General features: G+C 41.3%; 1 protein-coding gene across 1 annotated transcript in view; it reads right to left on the reverse strand.

Annotated features, from left to right (window-relative positions):
* Positions 1 to 16946, reverse strand: part of FAM189A1 (family with sequence similarity 189 member A1) — a 440241-nt gene that overhangs the window by 273123 nt on the left and 150172 nt on the right. The window contains exon 2 of the mRNA XM_034784922.1: positions 5845 to 5901. Within this exon, the coding sequence (XP_034640813.1) occupies positions 5845 to 5901 (57 nt within the window). The remainder of the gene's footprint in view (positions 1 to 5844; positions 5902 to 16946) is intronic.

A 16946-nucleotide genomic window follows, 5' to 3' on the forward strand; every position in this document is an offset into this window, starting at 1 on the left:
TGGGATGGCTGGGTCGATATATGAAAGTAGGCATCTGGAAGGTCAAGGGCAGAGAACCAATCTCCCTGTTCTAGAGATGGGATAATAGCTGCTAGTGTGACCCTCTTGAACATTTATGCCTTCACACATTTGTTCAGCGCTCTTACATCTAGTATGGGTCTCCATCTTCCTTTTTTCTTGGGAATCAGGAAATACTGAGAATAGAAGCCTTTGCCTTGGAGATGTACAGGAACGGGTTCTAAAAATCGCAGGCATAGCAAGTGATCTGTTTCCTGTCTTAGTAGTTTCGTCCCTGAAGAGGGACAGGGAGGAGGGTTGGAGAGAAGGGAGGTGAAGTGGATAGAATACCCGTTGCAGATAATCTCCAAGACCTATCTGTCAAAAACCACTTTCTTCCAATTCTGGAGGAAAAGAGCAAGGCAACATCCAAAGGAATGTGAAAGGTCTGTAAGTTGCAGCTGATGTTGCGAGGAGTGGCTCGGGCCCTTGACCAATGCATCAAAACTGATGTTTTGAAGTAGAGGGTTGGGATTCAGAGGCTGATGGTTTATGCCTCTGAATCTTAGGCCTCTTTCACTTCAGTTCATAGTAGTGTTGCAGTGGTGGGTACTAGGCTAGTCGGGATCTATGGGATGATGGAGGACTAGATTTCCTTTTCTGTCCCACTGTGTAGATCCAGAGGGAGAGTCGTGTGGCCCTAGAGTCCTTGTGGGTATGGAGTGATGCACTGGTCTTATCCACAAACAGTTTGAAGCCCTTGAAAGGGAGGGTCCTTGACCATCATCTGCACCTCCTTTGGCCATCCCAAGAAATGTGGCCATGATACCTGACAAATCACTTCCACCATTGACACCGTACGGGTTGGAGTATCCAAAGCATCCAGTGCGGTCTGGAGCACCGTTCTCACCACTAACTGTCCCTCATGTATGCTAGTCTGAAACTGTTCTCGTTGAGTTTCTGACAGATGGTCAATAAACATATGGAGTTTGCTGTGGTTAATGTGATCTTATTTTGTCATTAAGGCCTGGTAATTTACAATTTGGAATCGCAAAGTTGCCGAGGAATATAAACTTTTGGCCAAATAAAGCTAATCTTTTCCAATTTCTATCATAATGGATGACCTTAGCATGATGTTGTCGGCCACGTGAGTTCACCACGTCCACAACAATAGAGTTGTGTGGTGGATGCGAGAAGAGGAATTCTGAATCCTTGGAAGGCACATAAGTACTTTTTATTGTCCCTTTTCCATGTTGATGTGATAGAGGCTGGAGTTTGCCAAATGATTTTAGCAGGATCCAGGAGCACCTCGTTAACTGGGAGGTCTGTTATGGATGAGGAGGATGTGCGCAATATATCCAGCAACCTGTGGATCTTAATCTCCTCAAGGTGAATCTGTAGTGTGTCTCCCACATTTTTTGTGAGTTCCTGGAACAATTTAAAAGAGGAAGTTACTCACCTTCTGCAGTAACGATGGTTCTTCGAGATGTGTGTCCCTATGGGTGCTCCACTGTAGGTATATGTGTGCCTCATGGCCTCTAGTTATTGTCCATTATGGATGGTGGTGAAGGCATTTCCGCCTAATCTGGGGAAGAAGAGGAGATGTTGGTTGATGGGGTAGCCATCTCTTCTAGGCTGGCATCTTGTTCCTCAAATGTTTCCTCTTAAGGTTCTGGGTCTTTAGACATAGAGGCTGTAGGAGACACTCACGGTAGGAAGCAATAGATGCCTGCGAAGTTAAGTGCCTGTATGCCACCCATAGATCCCAGTATGGCCACTAGGGTGGGAGGAAGGGCATAGGTGGCAGTATCCACAGGTGGTCATACCTACAGGGCTGAGGCTCAAACTGATGGTGAGACTGGGAAGGCCCTCACTGGTGCAGAGCATGGTGTAAAGGTAGTGAAAGGACATCATCTTGGTCACTACCTGTAGAGCCATGTGTGGATACAAATTTATATCCACAGATATAAACTGGTATCCGCAGAACCGCAGGGCTCTCCCAGGAACCGCAGTGCTGAAAGGAGCAGAACATGGGGCTGCCACTCCAAGGGGTCAGCGCCCCACGCTGGCAGTTCCTCCGGTGTGGTTGTACTGCCCCCCAGCCCCGCCCACCGGCAGCTGTCCCTGGTCACGCTCTTGTGTTCAAGCGGCACACACACCCCCAGACAGGAGATGCAGAGAGCTGCATGGAAGGGATGGGGGCAGGGTTGGGGGTGGGGCTGCGGGCGGTACAACCACACCAGAGGAGCTGCCGGCGCAAGGCGCTGGCTCCTGGTAGCGGCAGCCCCATATTCTGCTCCTTTTACCACTGCAGACCGTGGATAATGATTTATATCCACAGATGCCAGGGATGATTCCAGGGATCGAGACATGTTCGGTACTGAGGTCCTGGTACAACACAACAGGGATTCTGGAGTCCTGCTGACCATGAGATCCCTGGAAAATCAGAACTTCTGTGGTACTGTGGTGATCGGTACCTTCAGGATTGGTACCAAGGAGATCAACGGTGATCTTGCCCAAGACGACTGCAGACTGTTTGGAGACCATCAATACTGATAGTTTAGATGCTATTATCACTTTTGCAGAGATGGTACGGTCTGCGTTCTTAACTTTGACAGGTGGTGCCACTGCTTCTCAACCTGCACCTATAGGGTCTTTAGGCTTATAGGCAGTACCTGCACCGAATAACCCATGTTTTGTCCTATGGGTACTGAAGTGACTGATTGTGCCAGGGACCTCCTTTGGCTTAGTTTTAGGACTTGCAGCCCTCTTCTTGGAGACCTTACAAAGGGAGGCCTAGGATTTCCTCCTCACCTGATAATCCTTAGAAGTCGAAGGCTTTGAGGACAGTATGCATTGCAGAGAAGATTCAGGGCTGGGTCCTAGGGTTGGACCCTTCCATAAGGAGTAGTTTCAGTTTTAACTCCTGGTTTTTTTTCGGGATCTAGCTTTCAACTGTTGTCAGAAGGTATACTTCTTTGGAATATGAGCCTCTCTGAGGCACCAGATACAGTAGGAGTGTCCATATGTTACCTGTATTGCCTCCCTGCAGGAGAGGCACCTGTTAAACCTGGGGGAGTCAGGTATGTCTGGGAGAGCTGCGGGGGGTGCGATAAAGATTTTTGTTTGTTTGTTTTGATTTCTTTTAAACAAGGGAAAAAACTAATGGAAACCCTATAAAACTGAAAAACATTGAACAGAAACTGTAAGAGTCGCTAACAAAACTGAATGTTAAGGTAAGAGAAAGCAGACTGCTATTAGCCCTCTCCGGCAAAGGGCAGTTGAGAAGGAACTGAGGGTGGTTCACGCATGCAGCGTTAATTAGCCTCAAGGCAGAAAAGGAGAGAAGCACATGTGCAGGCCTAACAGACATTGCTACCAAAGAACTCCAATCATAGGTGCAGGGCACAGACACACCTAAAGTGGAGCACCACTAGAAGAAGAAGCTAAATTAACAAAGTATTCCTATATATCTTCACTGATTATGCATACAAAAATATGAAATTAAGATTTAAACCATGTTCTACATGTACTAGCAGTGCTAATTACATAGTAATAAGATAATAAATACCCACTACAATAAAAACTATTGCAGTGGAGCCTACTTACAGCTTGTTCAAGAGTAAACTTTTAAAAAAAAAAAAGCCCACGAGTTAAACCAAAACACAAAGAAAAATACAGTGTTAACCCTTAGCATTAAATAAATATTTTGGAGAGGAATAAACCTCTTATGAGCTTGCAGAGCATCAAATGATAACAGAAAACAGAAGCCCAGTTGCAGAATTGTGTTTGTACAACCCCTGTATGTCAAATGCATACTCAATAACTTGGCATACACAATTGCATTCATAATCACAGTAATTACACACAAATAATGTACGCAAAATTTGGAAAATCTGATTTTGAAAGGTTTAAAGAATTTAACTATATATTGAAAGAGAGCAACAAAGTGGCTAAAATAATAGAGAGTTATTTTGGTGCAACACAGATGTCTGGTTTCTACTGCTGCTCAAATTTAGAAAGAGTTAACACAAACAGCAAAATCATTCAATTCAGTAATATCAACACTATCTCAATCCTTTGCAAGCATAAGGAAAAAGTAATAAAATAATCTGACATAGCAACAAATCACAGGTCTGCTAATGGCTGTATCAATAAAACGTTTTTTTCCTTTGCTGTCACAAACAAACACAACCCCCAACACAGCTCCTTTGTTTCAAGTGCTCGGATTTCAATACAATATTCACATTATATGATATGTTAGGAATTTTTTAATGTACAACACAGAACTAGGAGTACATTTGGTTTCTGTCTAAAGTGTTGTAGCCCAAAGTCAAATGTATTCAAGGTTTTGCTTTAATTTGCTCTTGACAAATAAATCCTTTTTTCCTAAGTGAATGTCCCTAAGTATATCCAATTAATGGACAGGCTCCATATAACATTTCGGTTTCTCTTTGTGTTGAGAGAATATCTATATTCTATTCATTCATACTCAACTGTCTGCTTGACAAGCTGAAACATGATAAATTATTCAGATGAGGCTACTATCCATTTTGGATTAAAGTGAGGACTACTAAATGTTTTTTAAACTCATCAGCAAACTCGGCTTGCTGAATTATTATCCAAAGGATGAAAAATGAATACTATTCAATATTGGTTGGGTAGATCCTGATCAACCATGAGAAGGCTTGCTTCATTGGTTCCCTGTACAATGCTTTAACACGATAACAAATACAAATCCTACATAATGTTCATCGGTGAAATGAAAATAAATTTCCAAAAAGAATATGTTCAAAACACTTATTTTCTTTAGTTAATAACACCAGCTTTTATGAATAATGCAATTTTAGCACATAATCGGGGAGAGGTATGCAACATGGTCCTTTTTACTAAAGTCTGTGATTCTGTAGTAAATGTGTTAAAGATGAAAACAATCCCACATCTCTTTATTGGTTCTTTAATTAATATATTTAATGAGAACCAGTTGGGGACATTAACTAAACCAAACCAATAAAATAGCTGAAAGGTATCTTTTTAGTATGCCTTCTTCTACAAGAATTTGTAATATCCAAATGGTGGGGAAATAGCTTGAAAGTTACAAGTTCATTAATGTTCTGATTGTAAAAATTTCTCTGTGCGCCCAATGTTATTTATTCTACACAGAAATCACAATTTCTGAGGATACCACACAAGACCTGTGTGAAATGTTTAAATTGTAAAGTAATTGACACCTACCTGGGCTCAAGTTAAATTGGAAATTAAATTTCACTAAAACTTTGAGCAAATCTAAATTGGGTTTTTGGTTTGCATTGAATTGTGAAATGTGCAGCTTGCCTGATGTAAAAAAAAACCTGGCAATGGTTTTGACTCAGTTTTACTTTGAGATTTGAGCTAAACTGGACTCCAAACTCAAAGTGAAAACTCAGTGGGTTCAAACCCACAAACAAAGCCACTGAAAATGTTTACACAAATGCCTAAGGGGAAAAGCGATGAGATGTACACAATTTTTAAGTACGTTAGTTTCAAATGTTGAACATCCATTGCAGGTCAAGGACTATAACAGCGTTTAAAAGAGAACTGGATAAATTCATGGTGGTTAAGTCCATTAATGACTATTAGCCAGGATGGGTAAGGAATGGTGTCCCTAGTCTGTTTGTCAGAGGATGGAGATGGATGGCAGGAGAGAGATCACTTGATCATTGCCTATTGGTCCACTCCCTCTGGGGCACCTGGCATTGGCCACTGTCGGTAGACAGGATACTGGGCTAGATGGACCTTTGGTCTGACCCGGTATGGCCGTTCTTAAGTTCTTATGCCTGACATGACAAAGAAAGCAATATCACTTACCACAAGTGAGAGAGGCCTTTTCCATGAGACAACGCCAATCAGTCCTGACAACAGCACCTGAAATCAAGTGAAAAGAGTCAGCAAAGAGTCACAGATTTTATACTAACACCTAAAAAAAGTAACAGTATCTTTTAAGAAAGAACAATACTCAAACAAACTATAAGACAAGTAATTGGCTTCCAAAAGTGTTGGGACTGGAAAGTAAATACTGCAAGATAGGCTATTGAAACAAATAACGTAGGCCATACTTATAGGATGGGGGATTCTACCCTGGGAACCAATGACTCTGAAAAATATTTGGGGTTCATAGTGGATAATCAGCTGAAGGTGAGCTCCCAGGGGGACGCTGTGGCCAAAGGAACTAATGCGATCTTAGGATGCATAGACAGGGGAATCTCGAGTAGGAGGTTATTTTATCTCTGTATTTGGCACTGGTGTGACTGCTGCTGGAATACTGTGTCCAGTTCTGGTGCTAACAATTCAAGAAGGATGTTGATAAATTGGAGAGGGTTCAGAGAAGAGCCATGAGAATGATTAAAGGATTAGAAAACATTTCTTACAACGACAGACTCAAAGAGCTCAATTTATTTAGCTTAGCAAAGAGAAGATTAAGGGCTGATTTGATTACAGTTTCTATTTAGGGAACAAATATTTAATAATGGGCTCTTCAATTTCGCAGCGAAAGGTTTAACACAGTCCAGTGGCTGGAAGTTAAAGCTAGACAAATTCAGACTGGAAATAAGAGGTATTTTTTTTTATACCAGTGAGAGTAATTAACCTTTGGAACAATTTGTCAAGGGTAATGGTGGATTTGCCATCACTGACAATTTTGAAATCAATATTGAATGTTTTCTAAAAGATACACTCTAGGAATTATTTTGGTGGAAGTTCTATGGCCTGTGTTGTACAGGAGGTCAGACTAGATGATCATAATAGTCCCTTTTGGCCTTAGAATCTATGAATTTTCATTCTATTTCCAACATGGATGAAAAAACATGGTACTGTAAATATCACAACCCCTCTCTTCCCCCTACCCCACCCCCCGGATTCTACAGAGATTTCAGTCTGATTTCCAGATCGAAATGGTTCTATAAGTTCAGAATAAGTCTCAGAACCATTTTCACTGTTCACTAGTAAGTCACACCACCTGATGTGCTGTATGGTTTATTTTAATTAATATTTTCTGTAACAACATGAACTGAAAGAAAACTTTCAGAGAGATTTCTTTGCACTATCAGAATGGTTATGCATGGTCCTCCATTGCAAGTTAATAGATAAACAGAAGGTGAAAATTAGCACAAACATATTGTAATAATAAAACCTAATTTTTCCTACCATTTATTTGCTATGTGCATTAGTGCCAGACAAAAACCTCTAGCTCTGCAATATAAAATGTCTAATAGCTCATAATGTGTAGCCATACCACTTCAAATACACACACTCACACCCCCTGTCTTAATGTGCAATATTATGCCATTACTTATTTGTAATCATGAAAGACTTTTGTTGCGACAGGAAAAAATGTGGTCTACAGGATATCTTCTAAATTATTCAGGTGACTGACAGATCTTAGGCAGTGATATGACAGATGAGTGACCATCTAAGGGTTATGCAGGGACCCTTTATCACATAACTGAGAGACATGTTTTATAGAGCATATCATCAGAATTTGGAAATACTCATATGGGCCAAATTTTACAACCCTTACTTCAGCAAAACTGAATCACTGAGAGTGTTACTCAAATATGGACTGCTTAGTTTCCAAGTAAAAGTCTGGTACCCCATCCAAGATCCACCCATACAAACCAAACTGGGCTCTGAGAGTTAAGCATGTTCTTTCCTTCTCACACAAAATCTATAGCAATAAAAATGGTGAAGGCTAAATTATACTCTCATTTACAATTCTGTAATCCCTTTATGGCAGGGGGAAAAAGGACACAGAAAGAGGTCACTATCTCCCTAGCATAGCAGCAGCAGGCACGGAGAGAGCAGGCACAGAATACTCTATGCTCTGCCCTCTCACCTGTACTAAGACCATCTAGACAGTGGAGCTGCTACAGTGCACAAAGGCCCAGTGACTTCTAGCTCCTGCACAATACCCATATGAGAGCTGCCTCAGGACCATTCTCCCATGGATGGAAAATCCCCCAGGAGCCTCAAAATGGGACATCTTACACAGCTGGAGCACCCTGTTGATATAGAGCAATGACAAAGTGTAATATTCAGTAATTCACTGACACTATCAAAATTAATCTGCTTTGGACTCTTTAGGATTATTTGCACTATACTTTATAACTTCTGCCATGTAAAAGGAAGGTGAGGATTAAATAAAAAAAAAATGGCCAAGGGGAGAGGGAGAGATGAAAGAAGAGAGAGAGTGTATGTATGTGTACATGAGAGAGAGATATTAGGTTCAAATTAAATAACAGTTAAAAACCAAACAGGAACACGTAGAAAAAGACAAGGGACTAATCAAAAAGTAATGCATACTGATAGATAAAGAATATGTGGTATAAGGATGATGATTTCACATGAGTTTGAAACAGCTGCATTACTCACTAGTCATACCTTACCATCATGCATATGTATATACTACATATTACAAAAACAAAAAAATAAAACCCCAAAAGTAGTTTAAAATTGTTTTAAAGTATTGTATTGGGACTAGCTCTCCATATCCCTCAGGCTTCAGAGACAGGTGAGACTTACCATGAATTCAACTGTATAAGGCTAAGAGCTAGAAATCAATATAATTAAAGACTATCAGAATGCATACACACTAGGAGGCAGCAGGGGTAACCTACATTTGGCATTTCCTAACTTTTGAGAGGTTGACCTTGTGAACTAAGTGTCCTTTTAAACTTTTTTTAAAAATGTAATTATATATAATAATGGGTGAAATCCTGACCTCACTGAAGTCAATGGCAAAACTTCCATTGACTTCAATGGGGTTAGGATTTCACTCTATTAATTTCTCCAAACAAACAAAAAACCAACCAAACTAACTAAAAACAATTAAGATTGCTCAAATGCACACATGCAACCAGGCAACCCCCCCTCCCTCCCCAAAAAAGACTAAAACAAAGAGGCGAAACAACAACTCCTCCTCTAAGTTAAAGTTTCATCCAACAGTGCAACCTCCAACAGTGATTTCTTCCTCTCCACATTACATCCTCATTTACATCCACTTCTCCCAACACATAAGCCTCCTCCCTGTTACTCCACATAGAACTTTGGGGGTAAAATCCTTGAGACCTGGACTGAATTGACTAATTCCAGTGGTGTCCTGTGGATACAGTATTCTCCCTGTCAGGCATCTGAGGAAGAAGTGGTTTGAGAGATATAAGTAGCCATACTCAGAGTTATTAACATTGGTTAATTTTGTTATATTACATGGGATATTCAATATATATTAGTGGATAGTAATTTCGTATTGCATTTTTCAATTATCGTAAAGCATATAGAGCTAAAGATAGGCATATCAAGAAACCTAAATAAATTAAAGTTTATTTTGAACCAAATTCTACCTTCAGACATGCAAATACGGCAACACTTAGTCAATGGGAACTGAATGCTTATATATGAAAACCAAATTTGGTCCAGAAATTTAGGTTTAAAACTTATAATAAATACATAACAATTTAATACAACTTGCTCATCCTATCTGTAATTATAACCCAATTTTTATATCAACAAGCACCAAATAAGCCACTACTATAAATGTCTGGCTAGCTGGACTTGCTATTTAACAAATAATGCTGCAGAATTATGACATGAAAAATATTTGTATCTGCTCTATGAGTTCATTGAAGTCAGGTGTTTTTTACACTACAAAACATTAATTTCATAGTCTGGAGCAATATATTTCACATTTTAGCAATAACTAGATTTGATGACATTTAAGTTTGCTGAAGATTTTATTCAAGAAAAGTGCACATTGGAAAAGACACATTTTCATATTTCCATTAGAACCTGTAAATGCATAAATTTAAGATAGTTTTCATTGTGAGACTTCAGTGTTAGCATCTGAGCAAAGTACATATACAACAGGGGAAAACCCATGAAAGCATACTAAAAAGTAAATTGAAATCAGCTTATGGATTCTGATACTAAAGCCAATATGCAGGTAATATCAAGCGTTGTTGAGTATAGCTTCCATTCTACAATGTTTCCCGTGTCACATATGCTAGAAGTCTCTTATTACTGGAATTTTACTACAATACTACATTTTTCTGAAAGTTGGCAAAGGCAGAGAAAAGGAATTTATTTTTTGCAGTTAATTAAATTTGTTCACATAGCTAGGATAGCCTATTATTACTGTTATGATAAGTGTCCCTGGATTGATAATCCTGTAATGCAGAATTCCACTCAGGAAGGTAAAATGACAGGATTAGCAAATTCAACTTCAGGTTAAACAGCAACACGCTCTCAATGAAACAAATGGGCTGACTGAAACTGTAAGGCCATTAAAAAACACGTTTAGGAAAAATAACAAGGTAAGTATTGGTATAAAACACACACACAAAACCACTATTTCTCAGACCCAATACAAGTGAGTAATTTCAAAAGGTGATTTGTTATATTGTAATTCCTATGAGTAGAAATTCATTTGTACAATTTTTAACTGTCTGCAACAATTCTCTGCTTTATCTCTATTTACCATATTATTCCCACTCTGCAAGTCAGCACCTAACTACCACATTTAGGGCATTACAGAAAGAGAAAGGGAGAAGTCCCTCTGGTCTTCTGAACTGCAGTTGTGCTGGCCGTTACATAGGCCTGAAAGGTATGTCTGAATGAGAATTTCCTGCCACCCTCCCTGCTTGCGCACAACGTAAGGGCCAAGCACAATCTGGCCTGCTATAAAAAGTCCCCTCCACTGATACTTTATGCTGCAACAATGTCTTTAATGTTACCATTGTACAGTTCACAAGCAGCAATTGTAATTCTGATTATTACAGATTATTTAGCTTTTTTTTTATTCCACAAAACTCTAAATCTATTTAATCATTGACTTCACTGAAGCTACATCAAGGGTAAATTTGGCTCATTGCTTATGTGCATTCTTTACTAAGTAAACAGAGACAATGTGAAAAGTTACCTCCAATGGCAAGAGCCATCAGCACTTTAAGCAGTAGTGATCATAACCATTTAGTTATAAAAGTAGAGTCCAGAGAGCATATTATGGCAAAACTTATTTAGGGTTACCATACGTCCTCTTTTTCCCGGACATGTCCGGCTTTTCGGCACTCAAACCCCCGTCCGGGGGGAATTGCCAAAAAGCGAAACATGTCCGGGAAAATAGCGGCTCTGTTTAAGAGCCGGGCTGCCTGAACGCTACCGGCTTCGGGCAGCCCCCTGCCTCCAGACCCTGCGCCGCCGGAGCCCCGGGAGGGGAAGTGCCCGGCTGGGGGCGCAGGGTCTGGAGGCACGGGGGCTGCCCGAAGCCGGTAGCGCTGGGGCAGCCTGGCTCTTAAACAGAGCAGGGGCGGCTGGAGCCTCCAGCCCCCGGGGCTCTGTGCAACTGACTCAGTGTCAGTTACACAGAGCCCCAGCCGCTGGAGGCTCTGTTTAAGAACCGGGCTGCCCAAGAGCTACTGGCTTCGGGCAGCCCCCTTGCCTCCAGACCCTGCGCCCCCAGCCGGGCACTTCCCCTCCCGGGCTCCGGCGGTGCAGGGTCCGGAGGCACGGGGCTGCCCGAAGCCGGTAGCGCTGGGGCAGCCCGGCTCTTAAACAGAGCCTAAGAGGAGCAGAGCCTCCAGCTGCGGGGGCTCTGCTCCTCTTCGGCTCTGTGTAACTTATACAGTGTAAGTTACGCAGAGCCGCCGGAGCCCCGGAGGGGAAGTGCCCGGCTGGGGGCACAGGGTCCGGAGGCATAGGGGTTGCCCAAAGCCCGAGCGCTACCGGCTTCACGGTTTGCTGGGCAGCCTCCAGACCCTGCGCCCCCGGCTGGGTGCTTCCCCTCCCGGGCTCCAGCTGCGCTGGGGAAGCGCCGGCTGGGGGCGCAGGGTCTGGGGGCTGCCCGGGAAACCATGGAGCTGGTAGCACTGGGGCAGCCCTTTCCCCCTGGCTGGGAGTGGGAGGGAGGAGGGGGCGGAATTAGGGTGGGGAAGAGGCGGGGTTGGGGCGGGGCTAGGGGGTGGGGAAATGGGCGTGGCCATGGCCCGTGGAGGGTCCTCTTTTTTTATTTATGAGATATGGTAACCCTAACTTATTAGGATAACTGACTGGATTTCATTAAGGAAGTACAGTAACTCCTCACTTAAAGTTAACATCACATGACCATCCTTTCAACCACTATGTCTACAATGGCACTTTTGTTGTTAAAACTTTTGTTGCTCAGGGGTGTGAAATACCACCATCCTGAATGACAAAAGTTTTAGCGACGAAAAGTGCTGGTGTGGACAGCACTTCGTTGACAGGACCCATGCTCCTGGTGATGAAGCTACCGCCCCTCATTAGAGGTGGTTTTATTTTGTCGCTGGGAGAGATAAAGAGCAGCTACACAGCGCACCTGCAGCAGCACAACCGCACTGTTGTAAGGTGCGCAGTGTAGATATAGCCATCTCCCACTTTCTTCAAATGCCCTAGAGAATAAACAGACTTGCATGTCCCAAAGGCTGCAAAGGACTGGAAAAAGGTAAATATAGTGCCAATCTATAGAAAGGAGAATAAGGACAATCTGGGGAATTACAGACCAGTCAGTTTAATTTCAGTACCTGGAAAGATAATGGAGCAAATAAGCAATCAATTTGCAAACATCTAGAAGATAATAAGGAAATAAGTAATAATAAGAAATGATTTTGTCAAGAAAAAATGTCAAACCAACCTAACAGCTTTCTTTGACAGGATAACAAGTCCTATGGATAGGGAGGAAGTGGTAGATGTGGTATATCTTGACTTTAATAAAGCTTGATACTATCTTGCATGAGCTTCTCATAACAAACTAGGGAAATACAACCTAGATGGAGCTTCTAGAAGGTTTGTGGATGACTGGCTGGAAAATCATTCCCAGAGAGTAGTTATCAGTTGTTCACAGTCAAGCTGGAAGGGCATAACGAGTGGGGTCCCGCAGGGATCAATGCTGGGTCCGTCTCTGTTCAATATTTTCATCAATGATTTAGATAATGGCGTAGAGAGTACACTTATAAAGTTTGTGTATGATACCAAGCTTGAGGGGTTGCACATGCTTTGGAGGGTAGGATTAAAATTCAAAATGATCTGGACAAACTGGAGAAATGGTCTGAAGTAAACAGGATGAAATTCAGTAAGGACAAATGCAAAATACTCCACTTAAGAAGGAACAATCAGTTGCACACATACAAAATGAGAAATGACTGCCTAGGAAGGAGTACTGCAGAAAAGGACCTGGGGGTCATAGTGGATCACAAGCTAAATATGAATCAACAGTGTAACACTGTTGCAAAAAAAGCAAACATGATTCTGGGATGTATTAGCAGGAGTGTTGTAAACAAGACACGAGAATTCTTGCACTCTACCGTGCACTGATTAGGCCTCAACTGGAGTACTGTGTCCAGTTCTGGGCGCCACATTTCAGGAAGGATGTGGACAAATTGGAGAGAATCTAGAGAAGAGCAACAAAAATGATTAAAGGTCTAGAAAACATGACCTATGAGGAAAGACTGAAAAAATTAGGTTTGTGTAGTCTGGAAAAGAGAAGACTGAGGGGGGACATGATAACAGTTTTAAAATACGTAAAAGGTTGTTCCAAGGAGGAGGGAGAAAAATTGTTTTTCTTAACCTCTGAGGATAGGACAAGAAGCAATGGGCTTAAATTGCAACAATTTAGGTTGTGACATTAGGAAAAACTTCCTGTCAGGATAGTTAAACACTGGAATAAATTACCTAGGGATGTTGTAGTATCTCTGTCATTGGAGATTTTTAAGAGCAGGCTAGACAAACACCTGTCAGGGATGGTCTATCAGTGAGTCTCAAGCACTATGCAGTCAGTACAAACTAAAATGTGATACGATGACTTGTTCATACTACTCTATATACTATACACTGAAATGTAAGTACAATATTTATATCCCAATTGATTTATTTTATAATTCTATGGTAAAAATGAGAAAGTAAGCCGTTTTTCAGTAATTGTGTGCTGTGACCCTTTTGTATTTTTGCATCTGATTTTGTAAGCAGGTTGTTTTTAAGTGAGGTGAAACTTGGGGGTACGCGAGACAAATCAGACTCCGGAAAGGGGTACAGTAGTCTGTAAAGGTTGAGAGGCACTGCTCTAGATAATACTTAGTCCTGCCTTGAATGCAGGGGACTCCCAAGGTTCCTTCCAGTCCTACACTTCTATTATTCTATGATCACATGACCATCCCTTCAATGTCTCCCATTTTCTTCAAATGCCCTAGAGAACAAACAAGCTTTATAGCATGTCCCAAAAGCTAATGGTTCAAGAGAAAGCAAGGAAATATGCCAGAGTTAATAGAACTCTGCTGCTATTACTTCTGCAAATTGCAACTGTGGTAGTATGGCATAGGGACAGATGCAGTCTCTCAGAACCAGAACTAGATCAGACTCTCCCATTCACTTCAATGTGATTTGGATTACACCCTCATATAAATGGTTTGGAGCCAGACTAGGACTCAAAACCAGCACCTTGAATTCCTCCTGGAAGGAAACCCACAGCAGGGAACATATATTCAATCCCATTTAGAGCCCACTACAATAGTGTAATCTCCATGTGACAAAGGCATGGACAAATATAGTAAGATCCTTGTACCTGTAAGGAATTATTGTGTTTGTCTAACCAAACAAACTTTGCTTCTAACCATGGGTGGTATCTTGTCATCTAGCACCAAGCCTCAGTCCAACCAGACCCCAAATTACAAGCCTCTTTTACAAATGGCAGCCACACTACTTCAAACAGAATTGCTAATTCTTCCTGCATATTTTCATCAGACTAGCAACTTCACTGCTATCTTGTCTGGACTGAGCTTCATCCAGCTGTCATCCAGCCTCCAATTGCCAGTAGACACCTAGTCATCCAACTCCTCACATCAGTGGGGCTAGCTAAGATTCAGACACAGTTATGTGTCCTACAGAAGACAAAGCAGCCCATGGCTCTTCACAAACCTTCCCAGTAAATTCATATACATTTTGAACAAGAGATTGGGAACCGAATCCTGATGTTAATGGGAATTTGGCCTAAGTAAAGATATGGCCCTATTTCAGATTGCATGTTACAGAATGTTTGAAAAGACTCTGCTCGTTATTGTCCAAAGTCTTGCTTCCCCATCCAGAAGAATGAAAAAATGTAAATGCAGGAAAATCTCTGTTGTTCTCATGTCTAGATCATGCAAACCATGGAAAGGGGGGTTCTCCATAGTAGATTTCTGCAGCAGCAGCAAAGTAGAGTAGGTGAGGGATAGGACCTGCGGGTGCTTATTATGCCATTATGTGGATATGTGGGCCAAAATCAGACAGGGGAACACTGGGATAAGCCCATAATTTGTAGTACTGGCTTCATCTATGTTCTGTAAAGTGGATTGAGAGGAGAGGAAGATTTATTGTTTCCTAACTCTTACATAATTCCTCCCCTGCCCCTCGCGCACACCCATCCCACCCACTCGACCCCTCTCCCACCCACCACAGGGTTTTAACACGGGACCATGATCTGGAGCTCTATGTAGTATAAAGACACTAACTATTAAGAGTCAGCAATTTGTTAATGCACCTAATATACACTGCAATCATTTTCCATATTTGTTTTTCTCGTGGTATTTAACATGTTAAATCATGACTATCTACTAAAAAAAGGACACCAGCAACACATTGGGCCTGCCTTCAACCCATAACAACGTGAGGGAAATGCCCCTATTTTCCACATTTTAAAAAATAAATTATTCCATCATTTAAAAAAATTTCAAGCTCTTATTTTGATATAAAATATCAACACAGAGTTTGTGAGTTTCCTTTAACAAAACACTCTTCGGGCAGCAGCATATTTTGCAGAGTGAAATGATGGTCTGCAGTAATGGTGCTGATTCACAGACAGAAAACTAACAGACGACATCCATACTAGCTTCTTCTGCATTAGAAATACAACAACGCACACTGACTACAAATGCCGCTCAGTGTGCATATGAAATACCCATCATCATTAGTGCAAGTTGTGCTCATGCATGGAGAGGAGAAATTTACCTTAATGCTTGCATACTGAAGCAAGACAAAATCAGTAGAAGGTAAATTTATTTTCAAGTCAAGGGACTGCAGGCAATGGAGAATAACCACAATGAGAAATTATTTTTTAAAAAGGCCATTGACAGTACCCTTTTAAGATTTGCAGTTCTCTGCAGTCAGTCAAATTAAGTGGTCTCTACAAATTCAAAACACTACGTTTAGGATATGGAACAGATCAGGTGATTTAGTCTATTGTCAAATTCGAAACCATCAGCTTTCCCCCCCCCCCCAAACATTCTAAACAGAACACATTTTCGGATCCTTTTTTTGTGTGTGTAAATTTCCTCTTTGAACAATAAAAACAATGTACTTGTTGATACAGAACATTAATTCCATTAAATGTAATGAAAAAGCTATCAAAGTATAATTATGCAAACTAATTTACAGAACTGTAAGGTCTTAAAACTACTGGAATTACAATATGAATTGAACTTGCGTGGTAGACAAATTGATCATTTATGCCGATACAAGGATGGATAATTCCATGTATCCTACTGTTATAAACCAGGGGTTCTCACACGGGGGGTTGGGACCCCTTAGGGGGTCGCGAGTTATTACATGGGGGAGTCACGAGCTGTCAGCCTCCACCCCAAACCCCGCTTTGCCTCCAGCATTTATAATGGTGTTAAATATATTTTAAAATGTTTTTAATTTATAAGGAGGGTCACACTCAGAGGCTTGCTATGTGAAAAGGGTCACCAGAACAAAAGTTTGAGAACCACTGTTATAAACAGAATATTAGTGACAAGAAGCCCCATACACAAGAAAGCCTTTGATAGGTTCTTCTGCCTACTCATGTTCCTAGTTTCTTGTTAAAGCTGATGTTATATGCTGAGGTTATCTGCTTCTTTTCCGCACATTTAACAGTTCCCTGATTTCTCAGCTTCTAA

Source organism: Trachemys scripta, chromosome 10 (assembly GCF_013100865.1).
Source record: "Trachemys scripta elegans isolate TJP31775 chromosome 10, CAS_Tse_1.0, whole genome shotgun sequence".
NCBI lineage: Eukaryota > Metazoa > Chordata > Testudines > Emydidae > Trachemys > Trachemys scripta.